Below are 13,088 nucleotides of genomic sequence, written 5' to 3'. Positions count from 1 at the left end.
TTCAGTCACCTCTGCACCCTATAGTTTCTCCTTTTTCTTCCTAGCCTTCGGTCGAATGACTGGGGGGGGCTGAGCTAAGGGAGGAGCTATATAGACAGCTCTGCTGTGGGTGCTCTCTTTGCCACTTCCTGTTAGGAAGGAGAATATCCCACAAGTATGGATGAATCCGTGGACTCGATACATCACAAGAGAAAGAAATTTATCAGGTAAGCATAAATTATGTTTTTTTATGTGTTTTGAGACACTTTTTTGTTTCGTAAAATAGTTAACCAGAGCTCTGAGGACACGCAATTCAGACATGTGTTAACTTCAATTGCATTCAAGCGATCGTGTTTACTTTCAACTTGTAATACGAGCGAAATACATGACACGCAAACACACTCGATAAACCCCTTTACGCTCACGCGTAACTGTTAGCGTTCCACTCAAAATCTGACTCAAAACTTACCATAAAGCTTTAAAATCAATATGAAGATGAGAATTCTACATTTTCGAACAAATTGCGATAGGTTGCATTAGACCTGTAGCAGGAAACATTTATCAGCTTGCCAAGAAGTGGTACTTCAGAACCCTGGATAATTTTCTTATATAAAAGAATATAATAGAAGTGATAACAAGATGAATGGAATGAGTTATTGGAAAATGAGGTTATATTTATCATAAGCTTTGATAATATCTTAGTATCATAAGTCTAACATAGCAAGTATCTAAGCAGTTACACAAGTCTAGTGGTGACCAGCCACGAGGTAAAAAAACAAACAAACACATTTTAAAATGTAATCTCTTCATTTTTAGTGGATTCTAAGGTCTTTCAATAACAATGTGTGTTTATGCATTTAAGGTCTGCATTTTCTTCCAACAGCTGTGATAAATCTTTGTACTGGCTTTTCTCCTTCTTGGCTAAAGACTACTTACAGTCAGCCAAAAGGATTAGCACATGATCCGTGAGACCCACTCTGGGATTATTTCTGAATAATGTTCATTGTATTAGATTTGCTATATTGGCTATAAAACAGTAGTGAGCTCTGAGAAAATTACTCTTTGTAATTCATAATTCCTTTTTTTAAAAAAAAAAAAAAAAAAAAAAAAAAGAGTGTGATAATTGTGTTTATTTTAGTTAATGGAAATCAAATTTCAAAAGTATATATATATATTTTTTTTTAAACTTTTATTTAAATCCAGCATTATATTGAGAAAAAAAGAAATCAAATTACAAATTTTGCACCACGCAGGGCCTGATGTTACATATTACAATTAATGTAGACAATACAAGAAAAATAAAAAAGTTGTCAGTATTTCACAGAATTATACCAAAACATAGATTCTAAAATAAATTATATTCTCTGCTGGAGTCTTTTCTTTCCTTTTTTATTCCATTCTCTCAACATTACAACAAATTAGACCTTTTGCTATAAAGTAATCTGAATTTTTTTTAAAAATATAACCGTACAGTAACAAAAAAAACAAAACAAAAAAACAAAAACAAAACACATACAAACAACAAAAAAAAAGAAAAAAAAAAGGGGGGAGAGGGAAGGAATCTTGACCCACCAGTTTGAGGCTTGAGCAGAGCGGATTACCAAACCCCCAGCAAAACTAGCTCTGAATTTCTGAAAGGGTAAATCATATATTCTATCTCATTCGGTGACAGCGTTTTAATAAGTACTGACCATTTTTTAAAGAAACCTTCGATATCCGTTTCCTTTTCCATATTGGTATCTTTTTGCTCTAGTATACAGTTTTTTTAGACAGTTTTTAAGCTCATTTATACTAGGGTTCCTACTTCCTTTCCATTTCTTAAAAATCAAGTACCTTGCCGCTAAGATAATCATATTCACTATTTTATTATACATCCACAGATTTTTAGTCGCGTCTCATAGAAAAATGACATCAGCCACTTTAAATTTTAAAGGGGAAATTTTTAATACTTGATTGATCCAGTATTCAATCTTAAGCCAAAAGCATTTGATTCTGGGACATTCCCAGATCATATGAATGAGATCTGCTGATAAAAATGAACATTTTGGACATTTACAGAAATTAATGTTCCCATATCTAGACCCCTTCTTCGGGGTATAGTAGGTCCTATATAATAGCTTTATATGAGTCTCTCTCCATGTAGCTGATAAAGTAATTTGTAAGACTTTTGAAATGGAAGCATGAATTTTACTTACATTTATATCCTCTTGAGGTATTATTAAATTCCATGCGGTTGAGAAGTTTCCTAAATTCTTTTCCCCTTTGTTAGAAATTAAGAATTGATAACATGGGGAAATTGACATAAATCCGTTCCTTGCTAACACAAGCCAGTTCTCCAACTTTCCCAGGGACCAATTCCAGCCCGATTCATTTACCATCTTGGAGATAAAATGCCTTATTTGTAAATATGCAAAGAATTCTTTGTTACAAAGGTTAAATTCTCGTTTCAAGTTCTCAAACGTTTTAATGCAAAGTCTATTCTTATCTATCATCTGAGAAATATTATACAAGCCTAAGGTGTGCCAGTTCTGAAAAGAAACCGATTGTAGTTCCGCTTGAAATTTAGGGTTTCCTTTAATTGGCATATAGTCAGAAATGCTGCTTTTGATGGATAATATCTTACAGATCTTCCACCATGCTTGTAAAGGATACATTAACGTTATGAGTCTTTTGATTTATTGGGGAATTAATTTGAATTAATTTGATATTACAATGTATTAAAGCTAAAGGAAGAAAGGGAGAACTTACACTTTTTTCAAGTTCATTGTTTATTGTATAATCTTTATTTAAAATCCAGTCGACCACTATTCGAGAAAGAAAAGCCAGGTTATATAATTGTATGTCTGGCAGTGCCAATCCCCCATACTTTCTAGGCAACGATAGTTTCAGTAGCGATATTCTGGGCTTTTTGTTCTGCCATATAAAGTTTCTTATCATGCTGTTGATTTTACCAACATCCTTCCGTTTAAGCATTACTGAGGTATTCTGCAAAATATATTAAATATAAATAATTTCGGGAGAAGTATCATTTTGAATGCAGCAATACGCCCTGAGATTGAAAGTGGAAGGTTCTGCCATACTTTCATACTATCCCTGATATCGTTCATTACTGGTATTATATTAAGATCATAACATTGATCTATATCAGGTGATATTATTATCCCTAAGTATCTGAAAGATTCAGAGACTCTGAAGGGTATATCTAAAAGGGAACCCAAGGTCTTTCTGATCCAGAGTAACTCCGACTTGGACGCATTGATCCTGTAGCCCGAGAAGGATCCAAATTGTTCTATAATTGACATAATTATAGGTATATTGTTTTGTGTATTGGAAATGTATAGAAGAATATCATCAGCGTACAACGCAATTTTGAGCTCTGTTTTACCTATTTTTATACCTTCCATTTGATCCCTTATCATTATTGCCAGAGGTTCAATTGAAATATCGAAGAGAAGAGGAGAGAGGGGGCACCCCTGACGCGTCCCTCTTTCAAGTGGTATCTCGAGAGATAGAATATTATTAACAATTATCTTTGTATGTGACTTATATATGTTCTCAACAAATTTAAGAAAGTTTCCCTTAAGACCAAATTTAACTAGAGACGTGACCAGATGATCATGATGAATTGAATCAAACGCTTTCTCAGCATCAATAGAGACAATTGCTAAATCTGAGGGATCCCCCTCTCTCCCCAATCCCACCTTCTCTGCGAGCTTAAAATAGTCTATTGTAACTAAAACTTCTCTGACTTTTGCTGATGAGTTCCGTTTCTGCAGAAACCCTGCTTGATCTTTATGGATTATTTCAGGGAGTACCAACTGCAATCTTTTAGCTATAATGGAGGTCAGAATTTTGTAGTCAGCATTCAATAGTGCTATGGGCCTATAGGACTCTTTATTGTTAGGATCCTTCAAGATCAAAGTTGTATAGGAGGCACTCAATTGAGGAGAAACTGCATTCCCTTCTGTATAGATGTGATTAAAAAGCTTACTCAGGGGTGGAGCGATCAATGGCGTGAGAATTTTGTAAAATTCATTGGGCAGTGCGTCCGGCCCTGATGCTTTACTTAAAGGGACAGTACACTGTAAAATTGTTTTTCCATAAATGTATTTTAAATGACTTGTTATACCAACTGCAGGGTATAAAATATTTGAGAAATTGCATTTTCATGCTTATTTGTGTATCTGAAGTAGCTGGTTTTGTGCTTTGAAACCACAGCCTTTTACAATGGGTTGAGCTTCAGGTAATATCAGATCTCATTATGTTATCACTTTGTGTACACAGACTTGCTTCCTTATCTTATATTTGTCTGGAACACCAAAGCTCAATACATAGAGAGAACAATGGAAAAGTATCATTTTATTACTTAACTATCCTGCATACCACTGGGAGAGTAATCTCTTATGCTGACTGTGTTTACTTAGGCTTGTCAATAGCGTATACGCCAGTATCAAAACTTTCAGTATAGGTTGGGAAACCACAGGCTAAATTGGCTATTTCAAATGCTGAAATATGAGTAAAGGAGCTACTTGCAACCAATTTAATACACTCTAGCAGATAAAAAGGATCATTGGGAATAATTTAAAGGGGAGAAAGTTTTTGGGTGAACTGTCCCTTTAATGGGAGATCTTGGATAACTTTTAAGATTTCTGCCTCAGATATTGGAGAGTTTACTATTGTCATCTTTTCACTATTAAGTGTCGGATGAGTGATTTTACTCCAGAATTCTTCGGATTTGACCTTGTCTGAATTTTTCAAGGAGTAGATCTTTCAAAAAAAGTCTGAGAAAATATTAGAGATATCTTTCGTATTTATATGGATTTTCTCTTTATGATGGAGTTTATCTATTAATGGGGATCTTCTTTCCCTTCTTATCAAGTTAGCTAATAGTTTCCCGGCTTTATTCCCATGTCGGTAGAGTCTTGCCTGAAGCTTTAACTCCTTCTGCGTCTCTTTATAAATTTGGAATGTATCTCTTTCACTTTTTGATCTATTATACTTAATCCAGTTTTCTTGAGAATTATTGAGTAAATAATTATTATATGAGTTAATTACTGATTTTGTCACTTCTGTCTCTCTCATCTTTAGTGTTTTAAGTCTATTAGCACTATATGAAATGATTTCTCCTCTGAGAACTGCCTTTGCGTCCTCCCAGAAGATATTCGGACGATCGACGTAGTCTTTGTTTATCTCCGTGTATTCTTGAAATTTCTCTTTCAGCCAAATTTAAAATTTTAAGTCATTTACCAACCATACAGGAAAGAAGAAGCGAGAAGATCCTGATTTGGAGTTTTTATATAAAATTTCTATTGTAACAGGACTATGATCTGATATGTTGATAGGGAAGATTTTAGCTTTAATTTGCATTTTACAAAGTCTTTCGTCGATAAGAAATAAGTCTATCCTAGATAGAGTTTTATGAGCTCTGGATAAACAGGTATAGTCTCTTACCTCTGGATTCTGCAATCTCCATATATCCCTTATTAATAGATTTTGAAACATTTTCTTAAACATTTTGGTTTCCAGATTATCTCGCTTGTTCTTCCCTGCCATTGGCTTCTGTCTTAACCTGTCTAATGGATAATGTGGAGCCATGTTAAAGTCCCCGCCTAAAATTAGATATCCTACTGATTCAGTGAGAATTTTTGCCTGCAGATTATCCCAGAATATTGGGTCAAACACATTGGGTGCATATAGATTGCAGAGTGTATATAAAGTTCCCTCTATTTTTAGTTTTAGAATTACATATCTCCCTTCTGGGTCTAGAATACTATGAAGAATTTCATAATTAATATTTTTTCCTAACAGAATTGCCACTCCTCTCTTCCTTTCTATGCCTGTGGCAGCAACTACCTCTTTTACCCAAGAAGACTTCAGTTTCAGCACTTCTTCTAAATTTAAATGAGTTTCTTGCAATAGAGCTATGTGGGTATCAATTTTTCGTAGATGTGCTAAAATTGACTTTCGCTTAATGGGGAAGGTGAGACCTCCAATATTCCAAGAGGTTATTTTACATTTATCCACTCTGCTCATTCCTCACCCATCCAGGCCAAAAAAACAACAGAAACAGAAAAAAAAAAAAAAAGAAAAAGAAAAAGTAAAAATAAACACAACGCCCCCCTGAAGGGAGACCAACTAACCCAAAAACATAGCGTAACTGAGGAAGGATAAACCATAACAAACAAACAACACTCCCTGTTGCGGAAGATTCCCCGGGGTCCCTGCATGGCCCCTTGTTGGCCCTTGAACCTTGTAACCTATATCAACCGATAAAATTCACAATGTAAGGCTATTTTACCTTCTATCACCTATTATCTTGATACCCTAGCTTATCTACAAATGTTTCCGCTTCTTTGGCAGATTCAAAGAAATGAGCTTCATCATTGACTATGATCTTTAACTTAGCCGGGTAAATTATCGTTGCACGATATCCCGCATGGATACGTTTTGTGCAGATTGGGGATAGCTCTTTTCTTTTCCCTGCTGTTTCTGCTGAGAAATCTTGGAATAGATATATGTTAGTTGTCCCTAATACAATGGGTTGGTTTTTCCGATAGTACTGGAATAATGTAATTTTATCCTGGAAATTCAATAACTTTGCTATAACTGGTCTTGGTCTTACATTTCCTTTACCCCCCTCTGTCTGTCGCCCCAGCCTATGGACCCTTTCCACTATTATTGGGGGATAAGATGAAGGCAGGCCTAATAATTGCACTAAAGTTGTAGATATGAATTTTCCCAGGTCCTCATACTGTTTCCCCTCTGGGACCCCAATTATTCTTACGTTATTCCTCCTAGACCTGTTCTCTAGGTCCTCAATTTTAATTTGCATTTTAGATAGAATTGTGTCTTTGTCTTTTAACTTAGAGCTATGTGTCGTGCTATTATCTTCCAAGTCTGACACTCTTTGTTCAACTTCTTCAAGCCTATTTGAGAATTGCCTGACTTTATTGGTTAAAAAAAAGTATAATTTTAAGACTTTATATTGTTCACCAAACAGATCTTTAAAAGGAAATCATTTTAATTTAAAGGAATAGGAAAGTCAAAATTAAATTTGCATGATTCAGATAGAGCATGTCATTTTAAGACACTTTTAAATTCACTTCTATTTTCAAATGTGCTTCGTTCTCTTAGTAACCCTTGTTAAAAAATGAATATGCACATATCATACACTAGTGGGAGCTGCTGCTAATTGGTGCCTGCACACATTTGTCTTTTGTGATTGGCTAAATAGATATTTTCAGCTTCCTGTCTGTCAGTAATGCAATGCTGTCCCTTCAGCAATTGATAACAAGAGAATGAATAAAATTTGATAATAGAATTAAATTGGAAAGTTGTTTAAAATTGTATGTTCTATCTGAATCATAAAAGGGGTTTACTATCCCTTTAATGCACAAATATCCTCATTCTAGCGTATCTGAGTTAATTACTTGTTATACTAAAGAGTTAAAACCCAGAATTTGGGCATATAAAAGTGTTTTATATGTTAGATCAAAATACTTCAGCATAAGGGCTTCATTTATCAAGCTGAAGTTGTAGCTTTGGAGCTCTAGTCGGGTGCATGAGTGAGCCGGCAGCCAATAGTTAAGTAATCGTAAAGGGACAGTCTACTCCAGAATTGTTACTGTTTAAAAAGATAGATAATCCCTTTATTACCAATTCACCAGTTTTGCATAACCAACAAGGTTATATTAATTTACTTTTTACCTCTGTGTTTTCCTTGTATTTAAGCCCCTTATTTAAGTTCTTTTGACAGACTTGCAATTTAGCCAATCAGTGCTGACTCATAAATAACTCCACAGCAGGAAGCACAATGTTATCTATATGGAACACATAAACTAGCATAATCTAGCTGTGAAAAACTGTAAAAATGCACTGAGATAAGAGGCAGCCTTCAAGGGCTTAGTAACTAGCATATGAGCCTACCTAGGTTTAACTTTCAACAAAGAATGCCAAGTGAACAAAGCAAATTTAGTAAATTGGAAAAACTGTCCCTTTAAGACTGTTGCTGCTTAACTTCTCTACCACCTATGAAATGGAAGTTTAAAATCATTCCAGACTAATCTGAGTAGGGTGACTGACAGCTCCTACTCTTGGGCAATTGATTGCATGAGTAATAAAATGGAGTAGTGAAATGGTGCCCACTTGCTATGATCACGGGAAGTCAGATTCCCTAGTTGGGAACCCTGTCCACCCACACAATGATAAATAGTGCCCTTAGAGTCTTGTTCTAGACAACGATCACCAATGGTTTTCCCACTATACTAGATAGGATGGCAGAAAACACTCTGCAGATTCAACAAATAAAAATTAGTCTATTGATAAAATCTACATTCAGAGTTTGTTAAACATCTCTAGTAAATAAATTTCACCATTCCACATACTGTTGCAATAAGTTGCAATAACAAAATACTGTAATATGCTTTTATATATATATATATATATATATATATATATATATATATATATATATATATATATATATATATATACACCCATATAGGTAGATGGCGGATTAGAATTCCTGTATTATTTAATTTTACCATATCAAGCACTTATTGTGATTTCATTTACACCAGGGTTGAATAAGAGGTCAGTGTGCCACTGTTAATATCATTTCAGTGTTTATATTATAGATGTGTAGATATAGATGTAGTACCACTGTTTGATTTGCTATGCAGCACTACCACTGTTTGATTTGCTATGCAGCACTACCACTGCTCGATTTGCTATGCAGCACTACCACTGTGTGATTTGCTATGCAGCACTATCACTGTCTGATTTGCTATGCAGCACTACCACTGTTTGATTTGCAATGCAGCCACCAATCAGCAAGTGTTACCTAGGTGCTGAACCTAAATTGGGCTGGCTCCTAAGCTTACATTCCTGATTTTCAAATACAGATACCAAAAGAAGAAAAAAATTGATAATGGGAGTTAATTAGAAAGTTGCATAAAATATCATGGTCCATCTGAATCATGATATAAAAATGTGGGTTTCATATCCTTTTAACTAGTAATGGGATGGTATGTAATTCGGGAGGGGGGGGGGGGCGGCAAAATGTATCCTTGCCTGTGTAGCCAAAAATCCTAGCACCGGCCCTGTTATATCCCACGGTTTTTCCAGATACCCCGTCAGGATGAAGTGTCTCCAAGTACTCAATAAAAAGTTAAGATCTTTGAATTACCAGCTTTGTAATACTGATATTATGCTATTAATTCCACATTTGTCCATTTTTTACTTAAATGGATAAGTATTTATATTTATTATTAGCCAAGAGCTCTTCTTTGACCAATTCACAAATGTATAAATATATATTTTTTCTGTGTCTATTAACTGTCTGCTAATATATGGATATATAAGGTATGTCTCAATTTGATGCAATGTTTGACCATGAAATTGGTAATGTTTTCTGATTCTGTATGTCAAAAATGTGTGTGTCTCTCTCTTTAACATTTAGTAACTTTAGGGTTAATTCTAGGCTGTTTTGTTCTTAAAAGGACACTTAACCCAAATTTTTTCGTTTGTGGTTCAGATAGAGCTTGCAATTTTAAGCAACTTTCTAATTTACTCCTATTATCAAATGTTCTTTCTAATTTACTCATAGTATCAAATGTAAGTTTAGATGCCGGCCCATTCTTAGTGAACAACCTGGGTTGTTCTTGCTGATTGGTGGATACATTCACTCACCAATAAACAAGTGCTGTCCCGGGTACTGAACCAAAAATTGACTGGCTCATTGGCTTAGATGCTTTCTTTTTCAAATAAAGATAGCAAGAGAACAAAGAAAAATTGATAATAGGAATAAATTAGAAAGTTGCTTAAAATTGCATGCTCTATCTGAACTTCTCAATAAAGAAGCCATTCTACCAAAATTACTCTGTAAGTATCTACACTTATTATTTATGGTGTTTGGATGCACTACGCCAATGTGAAATTTCTCAACAGTACTTGGAGACACTTTATCCTGACGGATATCTGGGAAAACCGTGGGCTATAACAGCTAAATCTCCTTGGGCCATTTGTGAATCAGCGCCTCCTTCTACAAATACATTGCTACAGACAGCTTTGGGAGAGATTGTTGGAAGGCAGAGGTTCTACTTTCAGACAGAGGGGAGTAAGATCCATATTGTTTTTTCTTGTTTGCCTTTGTAGATCTTCTGTCTGAATATTTATATGCAAAAATAAACAGTACTGCAGGATTTGCCAGGATATACCTTGGTGATGTAAATTTAAAATGCAACATGTCTAGAAATTGTGATTGTTATTCAAGTGTTTAATAAAACATACTTTTCATATAGTCGCTGTCCTCGCATGAAAACCTTCACTTCCTGGTCTAGGGGAAAAGTTCCGTCATCCTTTCTAAAGCGGTAAAAAAGCTTGGCGTCTTTGAATTCCTTGTACTCATCACATACTGCAACATTAAACAAAAGGGTAAGACCACACTAAATACAAAATACTCACAAATAATGCAAATAATGACAAATGGAACAAAGAAATTGGACATAGCCGTATCAAGTCTGATATGCTTACATAAAATGCACTAAGCTGTTTTTGAAAGATCAAAATAAAGATCTAAATAAATGAATATATCGATTAAGGGCTAGATTACAAGTGGAGCGCTATTTTATGCTCCCGCTCGAGTGCTAACTCCACTAGAAGTAAGCTTTTTGCTCATATTACAAGTGGAAAGTAAACAATTTTTGCTTGCGCAATAACCTGATTTGTGTAAAAGCCGCACTTAGAATATCGCACCCAATAAAGTATTCCCCAATAGTAGTCAATGGAGCCATAAAAGTGCAAAAACAACTTAACAACCTACTCACGCATAAACACGATCGCATATTCTCGTGTGCTAAGCTGACATGAAAATTTGAATATTTCCCATTCAAATGTTCTTCACATAGAAGGATATGTTCTATTTAATCATAAATGTATATATATATATATATATATATATATATATATATATATATATATATATATACACAAGAAAGAGATTTGATAGAGGATAGGGCGCAAAACGGATATTATGATTTTATCAGTAGTATCAATGTAAATGTCGGTGTATGTATCAACCGACATTTACATTGATACTACTGATAAAATCATAATATCCGTTTTGCGCCCTATCCTCTATCAAATCTCTTTCTTGTATACTTTTTCTTACCTTGGTTTGAGGGTAGAGGGACTCTCCTTCCTTGGTAGATAGATTGGGGCAGCATTTAACCTACACTAAACTTCTACAACTATATATGTTTTGTAGCTGATGGTTCTCCTTTGCGCCAGACACACCTCTTTTCTCTCTCTCTCTCTCTCTCTCTCTCTCTCTCTCTCTCTCTCTCTCTCTCTCTCTCTCTCTCTCTCTCTCTCTCTCTCTCTCTCTCTCTCTCTCTCTCTCTCTCTCTCTCTCTCTCTCTCTCTCTCTCTCTCTCTCTCTCTCTCTCTCTCTCTCTCTCTCTATATATATATATATATATATATATATATATATATATATATATACAGTGGAGTTAAAAAGTCTACACACCCCTGTTAAAATATCAGGTTTCTGTGATGTAAACAAATGAGACAAAGATAAATAATTTCAGAACTTTTTCCACCTTTAATGGGACCTATAAACTGTACAACTCAATTGAAAAACAAACTGAAATCTTTTAGGTAAAGGGAAATAAAAAAATAAATAAAATAATATGGTTGCATAAGTGTGAACACCCTTAAACTAATACTTTATTGAAGCACCTTTTGATTTTATTACAGCACTCAGTCATTTTGGCTATGAGTTTTTCTTACCCCACTTTGCCCACTCTTCTTTGCAAAAACACTCTAAATCTGTCAGAATGTGAGGGCATCTCCTGTGCACAGCCCTCTTCAGATCATCCCACAGATTTAGAATTGGATTCAGGTCTGGGCTCTGGCTGGGCCATCCCAAAACGTTAATCTTCTTCTGGTGAAGCCATTCCTTTGTTGATTTGGATGTATGCTTTGGGTCGTTGTCATGCTGAAAGATGAAGTTCCTCTTCATGTTCAGCTTTTTTTAGCAGAAGCCTGAAGGTTTTGTGCCAATATTGTCTGGTATTTGGAACTGTTCATTATTCCCTCTACCTTGACTAAGGCCCCAGTTCCAGCTGAAGAAAAACAACCCCAAAGCATGATGCTTACACCACCATGCTTCACTGTGGGTATGGTGTTCTTTTGGTGATATGCAGTGTTGTTTTTGCGCCAAACATATCTTTTGGAATTATGGACAAAAAGTTCAACTTTGGTTTCATCAGACCAGAACACCTTTTGCAACATGCTTTTGGGAAACTTCTGTTTCTGTAACAGCATATTTACTTTCTAATGCATGTCTTTTCACATGGACCGGTCCTAATGCATTCCTGATAATATGTATATATTGGATATTATATATTTCATGATTTTAACATAGTATTTACAACATCCATCTGTTTGGATGCTGTCTTTTTATGGGCCTGAGCCTAGCACATTGTGAGAATTAAAAATACCTCTTTCTTCATACATTATTCGTGTTGTTATTTTTTCTAATTTAAAAAGAGTGCTGAATTCCCAGTCTTTGATGGGGTTTTATTGCAAACCTCTACCTCTTCTTGTTCTATTGTTGATAATTATTTAATGGGTCTGTTTGTGAGATATAGTTCTATTCATTTCATTTTCCCATTTTAGAGTATAATTAGGCTTGGTCGGGTAGTAGGATTTGAGAAGGTCCTTGTACATTATAGATATTACTTTCTTAGGGGGGATCTGGGATAAGCAACAAGTCTTGAACCTAGTGAGTCGTCTCAGCATATCTTTTTTTTTATTTATGTGTGGTAAGGAAATGTCTGACCTGGTGATAGAATAACCAAGGTTGAAACCTCCGCATACCCCTCTCTAGCAGCACAGTCCTCTGTGCCAAGAGACCATTTTCTAATAATGAGTGTATCGGCATATGGCTCAGTAGTGATATCGATTTGGGAGTAATAGGTGTCTTTCCGAGATTCCCTGCTGGGAATTCTCTGAGACTGAGTATTGTCAATGGCAAATAAGGTGTCAAAATACTGTGGTGCTTATTACGAATCGCTCTCCAGTCTGACCAAGTTTCTTTAATA

The 13,088-nt window shown here is 35.2% G+C and overlaps 1 protein-coding gene across 1 annotated transcript in view; it reads right to left on the bottom strand.

The window, feature by feature from the left end:
- DEPTOR (DEP domain containing MTOR interacting protein) overlaps positions 1 to 13,088 on the bottom strand; it is a 293,215-nt gene that overhangs the window by 170,395 nt on the left and 109,732 nt on the right. The window contains 1 exon segment of the mRNA XM_053715320.1: positions 10,270 to 10,393. Coding sequence (XP_053571295.1) covers positions 10,270 to 10,393 — 124 coding nt within the window.

Source organism: Bombina bombina, chromosome 5 (assembly GCF_027579735.1).
Source record: "Bombina bombina isolate aBomBom1 chromosome 5, aBomBom1.pri, whole genome shotgun sequence".
NCBI lineage: Eukaryota > Metazoa > Chordata > Amphibia > Anura > Bombinatoridae > Bombina > Bombina bombina.
Note: the sequence above shows the minus strand (reverse complement) of the source record. Positions and strands in the feature narration are given on the sequence as shown.